This window comes from Scomber japonicus, chromosome 15 (genome assembly GCF_027409825.1).
Source record: "Scomber japonicus isolate fScoJap1 chromosome 15, fScoJap1.pri, whole genome shotgun sequence".
Taxonomy (NCBI): Eukaryota; Metazoa; Chordata; class Actinopteri; order Scombriformes; family Scombridae; genus Scomber; species Scomber japonicus.
In genome coordinates, this window is record NC_070592.1 from 27,510,017 (window position 1) to 27,526,712 (window position 16,696).

The window sequence follows — 16,696 nt, forward strand, 5'->3', positions numbered from 1 at the left end:
GACTACCAGACTGAAAAAATATTTTTATTACACCATACATTTACTAACATTCAGCCTTTTCCACACACCAATACTAACATGTATTCAAATGACACACTCACCGTTAATTTCTATTTATTTTTAGCAGGAAGATAGGAGCAAGCAGAACTGGCAGTTCTGGTTTGCTGTGTGGTAATGGAGGCAAATATTACAAAACTTTATGGCTTCTTGTTAAAACTCTTTACAGCCAATAGTAGACTGCATGTATTATTAATCATTTGGCTCTTAGTCAAATTCAAAGTCTAAAATGTGTTACAATATCTGTACTCTGTGTATAAAGTACAAATTTTATGTCTTAATTAATCTATCACTAGTCCATGCATATTTAACCCTTCTGGAGGACTGACACACATTTAAATATTGCACTGATTTGTCATCAAACGTTAATTTTTTAGAACAGAAACTATCACCCAAACAATTATCCCTGAACTTGTCAGAGCATTGAACAGTGAAAAAAAAGTAGGGGTCCCATCTTGATGAGTAAAACAACTGTTAAGCATCTTGTAGGTGGACGAGGATCTCGAACGAAGTTTCCTCCGTCTCATTCAAGCTCTGTCTGAAGAGCTGAGAGTGCTGCCATGATGAATCGCCTTCCCCACCGCTGAGTTCTGCTATAACGAGGAACTCTGAGGAGCCACCTAGAGTCTGGAATGACTGCATCCTCCCGTCTGAAAGTTCAAACAAAGGAGGAGGGGGGGGGGGGATCATTAGTAGATCATGTCACACAATCCTATTTTATCAGAGTATCTGTTACATACCTCCAGAGAACTCTGTAGTAATCTGGCCTGCCTGCAAGTGCCAGCAGACTTTCCCAGAGTGGAAGGTCTGGCTTTTGGCCATGATGGAGACAGACTTTATCATCATTCCCGCTGGAGCCAAGTCAAACCTCCAGCTGATTCTTCCCATAGAGGAGCCTTCTGTTCGAGAGATGTACACCTGCAAGAAAAAGAACAATTGGATAATCACACATGTACAGCTGCTTTTTGCTCCTGGGCCTTTTAAAAAGTTGAACGCTTTCTCACATTTCCTACATTCCCACACGATCTGACAACAGTGGTATTTCAAATCAGCCGCTAATCTTAATCGTGTTCAAAATCCAGTTTTCAGACTGGAGTATCGTGTTTTAGCGTTGCTGGATTGACTGGTCTGTAACAACAACAAGGTGCTTCCTCCTGATGCACACCCAACTCTTGTCCTGGTTTCCACAGATTAAATCAAACAATGAATACAGCTTCTGTCTAAATCTGAATGAGGTTTGTGAGCATTCGTATAGAAACTTACTCAGTGATTTTCTATTAAAAACAGGCACCAGTTTTACACATCAAACCCAGTCATAGGAACTACTATTCAACTACAACATCTCAACAAGATGAGCTGCCATATGAAATGTTGTACAGACATTCATGGAGCCCAGAGGATGAATCCTAATTCTTCTAATGATCCCCTGACTTTTCCTTTGGCACCACCATGAGGTTTGTTATATGTGGTAACTGCCATACAATTTGTTACACACATTCATGTCCCTCTCAGGATTCAATCCAACGTTTCATCTAGCGCCATCTTCTGGTCAACGTTTTAACCCGTCTAATGCACCTGTTTAAAAAAACTTGCAGGTCAGCAGCAGCAAGCAGCTTCTACTGTGCACCAAATTTAAACTAAGGTGTTGATCAGGCACAGGAAATTTAATAAAGCAACATTTCAATTTAACAGAGATTTTAGGACATAATGAAAAACATGGTGCGATCTTGTGTCTGATTGTTAGCTTCAGTTTGTTATTTGATGCAGCACCTGTAATGTTGTTTTTCTGGACCCCTACACTCTTTTTGCAGTTAATGTGAATATTGTCAATTTTAACACAAAATAGTTTGAAAGTGTAAAGAAACAAAGTCTCAATTTGTACTGGAATTGCTATTTAACTGCTCTAGGACAGTACTGAAGCATTTTCTCGCTTTGAGTTATAACAGCAGTTCATAAGGTTCTTTTAAAGTGCATGATGAACACGTTATACTTATGTTTCCTATCCTTAATTATAGTCTGCAAATAATGTTCAAACTTCAACAAGTCAAATTCTTCACAGTGAAGCTCAAACATCCAACTGCAGGAACAAAAAGAAAAACACATTTTTGAGTGGAGTTGGACTTTAAACCTACCATCTTCCAGTCATTCTCCATCTTCCTGAACACTGACTCCTTCTTCCACACACACTGATCCCAGCTCTCAGTGACCTCAGAGTTGCTGGACACTCGGCAGTATTGGTCTTTGGTGGCGTTGTAGCGCACGTGAAGTAATCTGTCACTCTTCTCTTTCTCAGTGGGAGTAAACACATAACCTGGAGCCTGAGTACACACACAGATACACATTCAATCCAACTATTAAAAGGGGCAGTGTGTAGAATTTAGTAGCATCTAGTTGAATAGACTTGGCAGAAATGGAATATTGTTTTAATTAGTGTATAAAGCTATTAGAATATTAATAATACATTACTGGTGGCTTCTTGATCGCAGTGGTGTTTGTCTTTTTCTGTCCCTATAAATGTTGGCTATATGTTTATTGTCTGTTTAAGTCTTTCCCAATTTCCACCCCATTTATATCAATTAAGGTAAAGGTAATACTAAAAACATCACTCAGTAAAACATAATGCATTGCTGTTGGATTACTTATTGTATTACAATCATCTTTAAGTGAAAGTTTTAGTGTCCAATGGCCTATATGAGTTGATGGAAAAATAATGCATGTAATTCATCATTTTCTTTTTTCTATCCAAAGGAAAACTACAGTGTAGTTTTGTTTTGTTTTTTTGCTGTAGACTTCACAACAACAGGCAATAGAAAACCCTAACAGTTCAGCCAGATATAATGTACTATAATTTATGTGGGTAAACTGAAAGTGGTTGCACCTGGATAACCAAAGGTGCATCTGTAAACTATGAATGTTTACCACAGACAGTTTGGATTATCATTTTACTGTTAGTCTTTGTTTTCTCTTCCTAATAATTTGCAAAGTGGGTATAATTATAACCATAAAACTGTTATCCAGACCTACAATAATAATAATGATAATGATAATGATAATAATGATAATGATAATAATAATAAATTATATTATAATAATAACAATAACAACAACAACAACAACAACAACAACAACAACAACAAATGTAATTTGTACTGCACTTTTCATCCACAGTGAATCTGAACAGCATTTAAAACAGGGTTAAGATTAAAAAGTGTTCCTGTTTTCAAGGCTGTTTTAAATAGTCTAGTGTCTGTGCTGCCCTCAGGTGGTGAAGAAGGCTGTTTCACATGTTTGGTGCAGCATGTTATGCTGTAATAAACTGCTGTTTTCCTATAAGGACCTTCAGTTTTGGGACAAAATAGAAGTATAGGCAAATTCAACCACCTGTAGAACAACTTTGATGAACTAGCTAACAGATTTTTTGTTTTCTGTCTGTTAAAACAGAAATAATGAAATGTATGAGTGCAATGAGCTCTTTATAACATCATATATATTATGTGGGTACCTGTGTCACTGTATCAGCCCCTTTGGTCTCCCCCCTCGCTAACCTCCAGGCCATAGACCCAGAGTTGCGTCCCCCAAGCTCGCCTGCTTTTGGCTTCTTCGGGGAAATGAACTCCACCAGCTCCACCAGCAGCTGCTCCGTCAGCTCCTTCTTCCTGTCTGGAGTCAGGGACTGCTGCCTCTTCATCAATCAGAGCACAAAGTGGTTAACATCACAATCACAAAGACACCTTAACAGTCTTACATTGAAAAGTGTTCAAAAGATAAAGACTTACAGATGCATTGAGCCCATTGATAGTGTGCAGTAGCCAGGCCTCCTGAACCTTGGTCCTTCTTGACAAAACCTCTGGATGTTTGCAGGAATATCTCCACGTCACATCAACTACCTGCAGCACACACAAACACACACACACACACACACTGATGATTACAGTTCTACACACTAGAACATTTTTCCAACTAACCCTGTTTACTTTCTATCAGCATGCATCTCTTTCTCTCTTAAAGCAGAGAAAAGGAACTAATGACAGTAAGAAACTAATGAAACACTATGTGCTAGAATTGGGTTGCACCAATATACACGTTCATGACTTTTTATTAAAGGAGAAGGCTGGTGTTTTATTATACTTTTCTTACTGTCAAAAGATCTCATGAAAAAGATCCCAAAAATGTTACAGTCTGTCTCTCCTTCTAAAATAAGTTGTTGTTTTTTTTAAAGGGAAAAGAATACAAATTTTAAAAAAAGAAAAAGAATGAGAGTGTACAGCTGTGCTGGCAGGTTCATGGCAACCCATTAACAGCTGTCAAGATATTTTATTGTGAATCACAGATATCAACCTCATGGTGGCGCTATCAGGGAAATGTCAGGAATGATAATAATGATAAACTTCTTAACATTGTTACAAAGTAACAGCATATAATAATAAAAGCAAACAAGGCCAATAAAAATAAGGCAAAATGGAGCACAGAGGTAAAGAGTAAAGTACATGATGTATAAAATAATAATTAAAAATAAAAATATTACTCAAATACAAATCAGTTGAATTGATCCAGTGGGGAATCCACATGATATTTGTGGAGATATTTCAGTCTGTAATTAAAGTGTACAGCAGGCCAACCATCCTACTGACAGATGCTGCCATCCGTTGATCCGTGCTGCTAATATGGCTAAAGAGGTTGAGTCATTTCCGAGAACAGCTGACCACTGCAGTTTTCATCAAATGTCACTCAAACAGGAGGAAATGGTGCAACTGTTGGCGACTCTTTTTAGCAGCACATTAATACAAATGTGGACTGTTAAAGTAAAAAACATTGAATTTTCCCGCCAAATCTCTCTTTTTTCTTTAAGGCCATTCATTATATGTTTGTTTCTACTTGGTTCATTTTCCTAGAAATAGAAGAGAAGATCACAGGCAGGAAAAACTCAGAAGCAGCTATATACTGGTAGTAGAACTAGTAGTGAAACAATATCAGTACAGATTTGAATAGTTGATAGCTGTAGTAAGAGAACGTTTAGTAGTATGTGTTCATTGTTCTGACCTGGTCCTTAGAGAAAGCCAGAATGTAGGCCAGTTTCTTCCCCCAGCCAGCCTCATACAGCAGAGGTTTATCACAGGCGTTCTCACACGAGTCACAGTGCAGCCAGCGACGCTGAGAGGTCGAGTAAATCTCTGTCCACACGTGATCTGAAGCAAAAGACAACAGAAGTGTAATGTAACATATGAAACTGGCTCTGTGAAAATTACTCTTGTTGTTCTGAATTTTCTGACTGCAACTATCAACACCAAGTATTCAGTATATTAAATGACTTTTACTGGAAAATGTTAATACACATTATGGCTGAGGGTGATATTGCTGAAAAATGGTTAATGATAGAATGTTTAATTTTAGTCAATATTTATTATTTGTTTTATTAATGTTATTATTAATAAACATAATTAAAATTATGTTCAAGAGCAGCAGTGAAAGGTTCTATTAAACCACGTTATATATCAAGGCACACACACACACACATACATCATCTCACTCCACACTGTTTTTCTTGTTGTGTCACATGTTGATGGTGTGACCCAACAACACACCTGTTCAACGATTGGCTGTTTGTGCATCGCTCGCATCATGGACCATTACCAAGTGATATGATAAGCTGTTATAGGCTGTGAGCCAGGGAGGGAGCATGATTCTTATAGCTACTGATGAAGTGTCTATCTCTGGTACATATCTCTACGGTTTAATCACCAGGCCTAATGCATACTGTAACTTTTTTTCTCAGAATTGAGTACTTCTCCAAGTAGGAAAGCAAGTGACACAGTGTTACCACCTTCACCGTAACACAGAAAGTCTCAACTGAAACTCATCCTGATGAATATTTGAGGTAAATGGCAGTTTCGTATGGCAAGTTGAGGCATGTTTGAATCTGAAGAGTTACTTCACACTGAAACTGAAACTCATCTCTCTGGAGAGGCATATACTGTAGATAATAATAACACTGACTAGTATTCACAGAGCACTCCATGTCAGCAACTTCTGTGATGTTGACAAATGTGATGGCATGCTAAGTTAAATCTGTTTTTCATGACCATACCTGTGCTGTCCCAGATGTACCTGGCCTCAAGGCCCATGGCTCTGCAGCAAAGGGTGAAACAGTTGGCCCACTCCCCACAGCGCCCCCTCCTGGTTTCTAGCAGCTTCTCAGGATTGTTGTACCTGGTATTGACAACACACAGAAAACAAACAGATTAAGACATAAACAAGTCACTTTTAACCTAAACCTCAAATACTGGTCCTGAACTCTCATCGCTGTAGTAAGAAAATGTCATCCCAAACACACAAGCAGACCTGGGGAATCTGGTGGAGAGCTGGCAGCTCTGACAGTAGTGGTTCTCCACTCGCTGGGCTCCCCAGCGGAGGTCGTCCGTGCTGGGACTGAGGGAGCCATTGTTCTGGGTCTTGCCTCCGCAGCGGCTACAGGGCAGACAGTCCACCCAGGAGAAGAAGTCCTGTTTAAACCATCGCAGCAACTCCAGCACCAAGAAGTCCTCCCTTCCAAGTTTACATTCTACAAACGGTAAAAACAGGTCAGCTGATTTATTTGCATACAGATACAGAAGTGACTCAAATGTGTAATGGGATTCACACCTGGGTCGACCTCTGTAACCTCCTTCAGCTTCAGTTCAGCAGCAGAGGACAGCTGCAGGTGGGGGATGTGGCTGCGGGCTTTCTGCTGCAGCTCAGGACTTTCATACATCATCACATGCTGGAAGTTGGACTGGAGAGTCACAAAGAAGCTCATGCTGTTCTCCTGTCAGACACAGAAACACAGAAAACATCCCCGTCAGTACCCAACTGAGAGGAATATAAAGTGACAGAGAGATGACTATTCACCAGCAGAGAAGACACATACACACATACATACATGTCCTATTAGCAACTAGTTTATTGAACTAAAGGAAAATAAAGCCAGAAACAAGATTGCTGCTCTATGCATATAGCAACACATCTATGACCTATAATATACACATATACACGGGTGATAGAAAAGTCAAAGATCCACTCGTAGATCAAAAAAAGTCACACTACTATTCATTCAGCAAAAAAAGAAAAAACACCCTCCGCTCCTAATACAATCATTTTTCTGTAGTCCCGAATGATAGGGGAGAAAGCAGACTCAATTTCATTTTACGCTGATTTTCAGTCAAATGTAGCTGCTCTTTATCACACATCAATATAATGTAATAATAGTAAATTAACCAGCTTATGGAATACACTGTATACTGTTTCAAATACAAAAGGCCACATTATAAATGTTGCATAAGGCTGGGCAATAAATATTATATCAATATCATGATATGAGACTAGATATTGTCTTATGCCATATCACAATGTTACCATATGTTTTCTTTTCCTTCTTTTAAAGGCTGTATTACAGTCAATGAACATAGACTATTCTAGCTGTTCTATTATTTGCCTTCATCCACTTATTCATTATATCCACAGTACTGATTATTATTTATCAAACATCTCATTGCATGAATATTTTGTGAAAGCACTGATAGTCATCCCTACAATATTTTTGGGATATCAAGGTATTTGGAAAAAAAACAATCATGATATTTGATTCTGTCCATATTGTCCAGCTCTATGTTTCATACCCACAAATCAGATCTTCAACATGCTCTATTGTCACCTTACTTAACTGACAAACTAGCATTAATTGGGGTTTAATTATTAATGCAATATGTCCATAATAGACTAGTAGTAGTTGTTCTCAATTTCATATGGAAAACATCTTGAGTTGAGATGTATTTTAGCCTCCAGTGACACTCTTACAAAGATATTACTCATGAATACGGAAGATTCGGAAGTGTCTTTCATGTATCGTTACCAAGGACGAAGGTTGTGCTGGAGGTGATGCAACCGGCTGGCTGGAGGCAGCAGAGCTTTGCGGAGCTGAAGCTGAAGCTGAGGTAGAGGTAGAGGCCGAGGCCGCAAGAGGCCGAGCAGCGGGTTGGACAGACTGACCTCCACGTAGTCTCTGATCCCTTTCTGCAGCTATAGATTCCCTGATGAGCCTCAGCTGATCCACTGATGCAGACTTGGGGAAGACCAGGTGGGTCTCAGCCTGAAATGAGGCACAATTGTGATTCTAACTTGGCCGGCAAAGGTGCATGTGGTGTTTTAGCATCACATTAACGGAACAAACCTATCAGCCTTTATAATGCATTTCATGTTTTAGGTCTTCAGTACAAAAGTAAAAAGGAAGCATGTGATCTGTGTACATATTGATGCACAGTTAGGTCACAGATACAAACACACAGCCTAGTAACAAACCTGGCTGTTACTTATTAAGTACAGGTTCAGCAAATTACCTCCTCAAATCCCATCTCGAAGAGGCATTCCACAGCACCTTTGATGGGCAGCAGCTTGGTGGAAAAAGTGGGATTGCCTATACGGATCGATCTGTACTTCTCCTCATTGGGATTCCTGTTGAGAAGGAAGTGAGACTGTTGAGAACTTTCAGAAAATACATGTTGTTCCTCTACAGTGGAGGAAACTCATTTCTTTATGCAAATCAATGAATGAGTTCATACATACACGTTTCTATGAGTTCAATGCAAATCTGATTTTATACGAGCAGGATCTATGACATCACAACTAGTATGAAGCCAATTCTAGGGCTGGGTACTCTATACCTTTAATCAATCCTTTTTGCACCCAGAACTAGAAAATATGACTATTTGTATGGACTTGCTCACAGCCAATCAACACTAGCGAATGAAAATATATTTTGTGTAAAAATCAAATCATCTAGATGTGGAGGAATGGTGGTATTTTATGTGATTTAATGCTTCTATTTGCAATATTCAACGGGCAGTATAATGTGGAAATTGAATTCTCCAGTGCGTGCGCACACACACACACACACACACACACACAGAATGGACTTTACAGTGAAGCAAGAGGTATCTTCTGTGAAGTGGTTAAACTTTTGAAATGGCACACATTTGCATATTCATAAACTCTGCACTTTTTAATGAAGGAGATGGAGCAGATGCAATTTTAAGGATTTTTACATTGGTAATTTGTGGAAAAACTATCAGACACACATTATTGTTCCAAGCAGAGTGTGTATAAGTCTTAATACATGACTGGACTTTAAATGGAGACATTTACTTAAGGCAGACAAGTGTGAGTTACAAGTGAATATTAAGATTGTATTCTGGTGAGTCAGTCTTGTGCCGAATTCACCACAGCACCCTGACTATTGGTTAACTACTAAAGTTACATCAATACTCAATAAATAAACACGACAAAATTAAAATAGGCAGATTTTTTAACAGAGTTTGGTGTGTCGCTCTGTATGAACAGCAGCTACAGAGTATATGGCAGCTAGCTCCACCGGTTTAGTGTGACAGTTGCTGAAATGACGTTACATACTACTGTTTTATACATATTAACTTCTATAAAATATGACTAATACACTGTCAGGTTAACACCTCTCACCTTACGTTGCGTTGTTCAGTTTCACAACCTTACCTTAATATATTGTCGGCGTACGTCAGTAACAACTTGGCGACGTCTAAGAAGACTTCGTTAGAATTCTCACACAGTGTCGTAACTGCCGATGAAGCAGCCATGTTGCTATTTCTAAAGCAAACCGAAATAACTTACACTATTATCATCAATGCTAATAATGCTTCTGTGGCTAAGGAGGTGTTGTGGAGAATTGTGTACATTAAAGAACGTTGAAAAAAGAGGGAGAGGGGTCCTGGATATAGCTGACCTGACACCGCCTGAGTAAGTGTTTGCAGCTGTAAAAAATTATATTGTATGTAATTGTATTGTTATTTCACCATAATACTGTTTCATGCCACGTTATGTTAATGTGTTATCGGTTTAATTGCATATTTAAGCAGTATATTTGTATGTTAAACGAATCTGGCGTTCAGAAAGACTACTCCAAGTCAGCTGCAGACAAATGAAGGATGCACTCTCGTGTGGATGTTTGTGAAAGTGACAGATAACTATTCAGCACTTCTCTAATCTAAGTAAGTTACACCTGTTTCTGGTTTGGTGTATTTATCTCTTTAACACCAGCATCAGTCAAATTTGACACAGATACCAGCATGTCTGTCACGTCACTCTCCTGTTGGACTAAACTGCAGCTGAGGCAACACAATATAATAAGAGCACTTCTTCAAAACAGTGCCTGTGTTTGTAGGAGTCAAGCCTCCAGATGCCACAGCTCTGCACCAGAGAGAAGAAGGGTTGTGATCACTGGTATTGGGTTGGTGTGTCCTCTGGGCACAGGGACTGCTCTGGTCTGGGAGCGTCTGATCGAGGGCCACAGTGGGCTTGTTGCACTTGGCTCTGAGCAGTACAAAACTGTTCCCTGTAAAGTGGCAGCGCTGGTACCGAGAGGGACTGAAGAGGGCCAGTTTAACCAGGAGAAGTTTGCCTCTCGTGGGGAGATCAGCAGCATGTCACCGGCCACTGTGATGGCCATGGCAGCTGCTCAGCTTGCTCTGGAAGATTCAGGGTGGTACCCCAAAACCCAAGAGGAGCAGCTCTCTACAGGGGTGGCTGTTGGCATGGGGATGGTGTCACTGGATGAAATTGCTCGCACCTCTGCCGCTTTCCAAGAAAAGGGCTACAACAAAGTCAGCCCCTTCTTTGTGCCTCGCATTCTTGTCAACATGGCTGCGGGACATATAAGTATCAAACACAAGCTGAAGGGTCCCAACCATGCTGTGTCTACAGCCTGCACCACAGGCGCACACGCCATAGGTGATGCAACCAGGTTCATTGCTCACGGTGATGCAGTTGCTATGGTTGCAGGGGGAACAGAATCCTGTGTGGGTCCTCTGTCAATAGCCGGCTTTGCCAGGGCACGAGCCCTTGCCACCAAATGGAATGACGACCCCAAGCTGGCGTCGAGACCCTTTCACCCAGAGAGAGAGGGCTTTGTGATGGGTGAAGGAGCTGCTGTGCTCCTGCTTGAGGAGAGAAGCCACGCAGTGAGGAGAGGAGCTACAATCTATGCAGAGGTCCTGGGCTATGGGCTCTCAGGGGACGCCAGCCACATCACCGCACCCACTGAAGATGGAGACGGAGCATTCAGGTGATTCATTTCAGGGTTTTTGGAAGCTTTGAAAGTCAACATGTTGTGCTTATGTCCAACATTGTAAAGTCACCTATCACTACTATGTTTTGTTTATTGTTCCTTCACTTGGATGTTGTTCTCTTCACTGTGCAGAATGATGTATGTGTAAATTTAGTTTTTACATTCATCTGCTGAAGGAGGGAAAGCTTCTCTGAGCTCACCTTAAATATGAATTAAAAGGCAAACATACAAGCAGGATTTGTGACATCACAATTAGTAGCCAATCGTGGTCCAGTATGAAACTTACATAAGTGTGAAGTGGAAACTTGAAGCCTCCACGGCACAGACACACAGAATAAACTTTAGAAGTATGAGACACTTTTGAAATGAAAAATATTTGGATATAGATTCTAGATTTTCAAGAGTAAGACATTTTAACAATAAGGAATGAGACACAGATAGCCAAAAATTTCTTAATTGAGTTAGTTCTCAGAAGCTTAAGTCTTCCCAATTGTATGACTGAAAAAGCAGCAGTATTCTTTACCTGTTGTCCACTGTCTCCATAGATGCATGTCAGCAGCCATCAGAGATGCCGGCATCTCACCTGCAGATGTGACGTACGTGAACGCCCACGCCACCTCCACGCCACTGGGTGACGCTGCTGAAAACTCTGCCATCAAAAGACTCTTTGAGCAAAACGTGGAAAGCCTGGCCGTCTCCTCCACCAAAGGAGCCACGGGACATCTGCTTGGGGCCGCGGGTGCTCTGGAGGCAGCGTTCACCACTTTGGCCTGCTACCACGGGGTCCTGCCCCCGACCCTCAACCTGGATCGCACAGAGCCAGAGTTCAACCTCAATTATGTTCCCTGCACAGCACAGCCGTGGCAGACTCAGGGCAGACGGGTCGCCCTCTCCAACTCGTTTGGATTTGGAGGCACCAACGCCTCACTGTGTCTCAGCAGTGTCTGATAACACTCTCAAAGTCATTCTGAACTTTTTATGAAACATCTGATCTGATTCAGTGTGTATTCTTTACCTATGGTGTCATAGAGTTTAACAGGCTGAATATTTTTAAGTAGAACTGATCAGATCCATCCCTGGTTGCTTGTGAGAAGTTCTTATGAACTTAATGTGTCTTCTTGAGAAGATTCCATTAATTTTTTTTTAAATCTGTAATTTAAACTGCAAATATTAAAACAATTGAAATGGATTTTTGTTGTTGTTTTTGCTCTTCTTTTGGCTATATGACAGCATAGTTCTGGCCTGTGAGAGCAACACACAGGGCTCATATAGGCTGAACAATAGTTAATGTTTGTGTGCTTTGCCACAAGGTCACCTGTTCGATGGATTGGATTGAAAAGATAAATCCAATTAAGGAATGTGAATAAGGACCACTTGACCCCCCATCCATTATTACCACGGCTTAGCTGTCCTCGAGCAATACCTTACACCCCTCACCTACACTGCAAAACATCATAGCGTTAGTTATATACATAGTGGAAACTTGCTATCTGCCTTCTGTTGATAAATGTTCAGTCATAATTGTTTTCTGAAGATAATGAAAACCTAGTGCTGAAAGTTAGTATATACTTCACTCTCCACACACTTAATTTAAGAGTGGCATTGCCGTACAGTTTTTTAAAAAAAAAGAAAAATCAATGCAGTAGAAACAGCAGTATTGCGTGTTTTATTCCATGCATTCTTAATTGTAAAAAACCTGGTGCCTACATTAACCACAATGTAGTTTGTCTTCACTCCACCTTACACACTCAGGTGTTATTCTAGTAGCGGAGGATTCCAATGCTGACTCAAATTACATCACATCAGTTTATCAGATTTCACACACCTTCCTCTGGAGACACAAAATACTTTATACTACTTTTACTTATAGTTTTATACTGATTGACTCTTTAACCTGTGACAATGAAACTAGAGAGAAAACACAAGGTTATGTCTGTTGGTATGACGAAACATTTTTTGATTGAACACACTATACATTTTGGGGCACACTGTAAAACATTGTTAAATAATTTAACTTACAGTTCTCATTAAGTTGGAGCTGCTCAGTAGCCAATGAGGACTTCATGACTGTTTTATTTTCTCTCATTTATTTTAACTCATTATAATAATTCAATGTACAGGGAGTATCATTTGTCACATAATGTATAGGGCTATATCTACCATTGATGGGTCACATAGGTCGTAACCTCAGTTTTTACTACTACACAGTACACACAAATTACACATACTGCAGTGGCTTTATACTTATTCTGCTATTTCAGACTCAATGTCTTTATAGGTAACAAATTTGACAAAATATGGTCTGTTCTTTCTAGGAAATGAAGACCACCAAGTGCTATCTTTGAACCAAGAAGAGTTGTGTGAAGGGGGCGTTTGAACAATTTTTAGGTAAGGCTTGTTGGGGGAGGGGACATGACACCAATGACTTGAGCATTTTTAAAAAATCTTGTTCACAACCCTGATAAGGACTGAATCCATCTTCCACATAATATCCAGTCCATATACATTTGTTGAATTGCTTTGGAAACGTGTTGACAATGGAAGACCAATGGAATAATGACTAACAATCACTGTGAAAAGTGTATGTCTATGTGCAGCACTTTGCACCAGCAGGTGGTGCTGGCTCCCAGCAAGTCCAGCATGTTGCTTTCTTGTATACCCACAGTGCAGTTTACATTTTTGGCAATCAGCAGACACTTAACACAACAGAAAAATAAGCACCGTCACAATTCACAAGCATCCAAAATGACGGTAAGAAGTCAGGTTGCTAATGATGGTTTTATGAGCTATCATAAGATATCAAATTGTCTGGATGATAAATAGCAAGAGACACAGACAGAAGGCTTTTAGAGCCATTAGAGTAAGTTGAGAGGAAATCATTGTATGGAAGAGGTTAATATGATAATTGCTTCCTCTTAGCTTCCTATAGCCAACCAATGATTTCTTTTAACAGGAGCCCAGACCCCAGAAAGCTTTTATAATATACTGTCATTAGGAAATAAGTGGTGCTACAGGTGTGTGCAGCCAAGTTTAATACAATCTTAATGAAGGTATGATCTCACTATAGTGCCTTTTGTGATAACTTATTTAGGGCACTTGTCAAGCTGAGACCTCTGACTTCATGTTGTTGTTCTTTTTGATTTAGCCTGGTGTTGCCTTTTACTATAGTGTTAAGAGAACAACACAGGATCAACAGAGCTTTGAGTAAAAGAGGTTAGTTGGGACAAAGTGGCTTTATGTCGGGGTTGAAATGAAAGTAAACAACACCCTAGGCCTAGGGGAAATGGACCGTTCTCTAAATTGTTCCCTTTCTTCAAAGATTGATTGACAATTCATCTGCTCCATTTTTTGGGAGATGAGACACACGGTTCTTGCCTGGCTTCCTAGGGGAGACATAGAATGACTGTGGGAGGTCCAAATATCCCTGCAGACATTATGACTTACATTATATGTGTGTTTAAGTGGTCCCATGGTGGTCCCAAGATTTTTGATATGAGTAAGACTGTCGTTTAATGAAAGACAAATCTCACATTATACCGTAAAATATATTATTCCACCGAGGAAAAGAAACGTTTTACAATATAATAAGTTGGGAAATACACTTATTTGCTTTCTTGAGAGATTTACATGAGAATATGGATATTACACTCTCATATCTGTACAGAAAATGTGGAGTGGGAGTTAGGGAGGTGAGATTAGCTTAGCATAAAGAATAAAATGAGAGGAAAACAGTTAGCTGTCCAACATTGTGTGTTATTGTTTAATCTGTACACATAGTGTTAAACCCAGACAATATGAGGTTTCATGGGGAGTAACATGCATAACTATTTCTCAGTAAAGAAGCAGTTACATTATCTAATTTTAACAAGGAGCCAGTTTATAGTTTGGACGTATTAACATCTCCAGCTAGCTTATTATGCATTCATGCAATGTTAGTAGAATGGTAAGAAAGTAAAACCTATAGCTATGTAGAAAACCTGTATAGCTCCTCTTAAATCAGCTACACAAATGGTATTCGTGCTAATAATGTATTTTATTTAGATGTTACTGAGAGCAATGTTAGTTTGCAGCCATTTTCCTAACAGTCTGTTGACAGTTCTGTAGTTCTTCAGAATTTCTAACTCAGACTTACAACTGTTGATGGTTGAACAGTTTTTCAGACTAAGTTGCTTGTAATTTTGGTCTAAATGATATGCCATGAACGTGACTCCACACAGAACTCCAAAAGTCCCATCCTGAAGATTGACACACTCTCCTATGCTGAACAAAGCCAGGTGATTCCTGAATGTAGGCTCACCAGAGGCCTGCTATCACCTAAGAGTATTTAACAGAGCAAGTCGTCTCTTCCCACCTCAACTCTTTACCCATACACCAAGCTAACCGGTCCAGGACAATCCTCCCATACCGTCCAACCTCTGGTAAAATAGCACATGAGGTGATCACCCAAAATGTTAAAGTAAGATAGTGTTAGGGAATTCCTGAATTTTAAATTGTAACATTACTTGTGACTCAAAGTAAGAAAGTAATCACGTTATAGCAGCTAATACTGAAAACATCTGATTTAAGTGTTAGGCAATTTTGTCGCAGGGAAGGTTAATGCTCCTTTGTTCCAACTGATGATCACTTAGCTTCCTGATTTATTTACCGCTGTACTCCCAGTGAAATGACATTGTCGTAATGTCGTGGGCCAAAAACAATCTATATGTGCCATCTAGCTGTTGTAGTGTAAGACCTGGAACAGTGTGGATGTTCTGATGATAACCTAACAGTGGACTTTGCCACAAGAAGTCATTGTTATCCTGTTTCCAACCACAAGTGTCACATTTCCTACTACGAGTCAGCTTTTTAAACAGTGTAACTATGATTGTCCCCTAACCACCTATGATTATTATTGTAGCCATAACAACTGAGTTTGCCTGATTTTAAGGACCTAGTTATTTTAACCCCCACCATATGTTTCTCCATTAACCCTAACCCTAACCCTAAGTGATCATTTTAACCCAAACCATCATCTTTCCCTTACCAACCAAGTGTTTTTTGTGCCTAAACTTAACCAGACCTTAACCACAGTGTTGTCACATCATAAAACATCAATATTTCTTTTAACAGTAGGAGTATTTGAAACAGACAAATGATGTACTGCCAATTACTGCTGATAGAAACAATGTGTCATTTTGGAGTCTCATGGTCAAATGATGTATTTGGTCATTTAATTTGGAGGGCCTGTTGGCATTTTATCTCAGTTTTGTAGATTATGATCATTAAATCATGCCCTCAAAATATTCCTACAATTTTCTTATGATACCTTTTTGCTTTGATGCCTTATGATCTGTGCATGAAGCCAAATCTCGCCAAACCCTGACAATGAAACCTATGCTTCATATTCTGTATTTGGCAGGCTTGTGCCGTATTTCAGTTGATGAATAGTTGTACCATCCTGGCTGAATTTAATACCATGATGTAAAGCCAGACCCAGATGATGAATTACTGTACTGGGGAATGTCTTTCCAGGCC

The 16,696-nt window shown here is 39.7% G+C and overlaps 2 protein-coding genes across 2 annotated transcripts; one reads left to right on the plus strand and one right to left on the minus strand.

The window, feature by feature from the left end:
• Window positions 1-26: 26 nt before the first annotated feature.
• On the minus strand, window positions 27-9,774 carry ngly1 (N-glycanase 1). Its single transcript, XM_053334273.1, has 12 exons — window positions 9,595-9,774; window positions 8,427-8,541; window positions 7,943-8,179; window positions 6,697-6,859; window positions 6,397-6,616; window positions 6,143-6,264; window positions 5,098-5,243; window positions 3,834-3,944; window positions 3,560-3,739; window positions 2,190-2,375; window positions 798-975; window positions 27-707 (listed from the first exon to the last, which is right to left on the minus strand). Exons 1-12 carry the CDS (start codon window positions 9,693-9,695, stop codon window positions 532-534), a joined length of 1,935 nt encoding a protein of 644 aa, XP_053190248.1. The 5' UTR covers window positions 9,696-9,774; the 3' UTR covers window positions 27-531.
• Window positions 9,775-10,032: 258 nt separating this feature from the next.
• Window positions 10,033-12,273, plus strand: oxsm (3-oxoacyl-ACP synthase, mitochondrial). The gene is made up of 2 exons (XM_053334494.1): window positions 10,033-11,179; window positions 11,728-12,273. Exons 1-2 carry the CDS (start codon window positions 10,185-10,187, stop codon window positions 12,128-12,130), a joined length of 1,398 nt encoding a protein of 465 aa, XP_053190469.1. The 5' UTR covers window positions 10,033-10,184; the 3' UTR covers window positions 12,131-12,273.
• The last annotated feature ends 4,423 nt before the right edge of the window (window positions 12,274-16,696 follow it).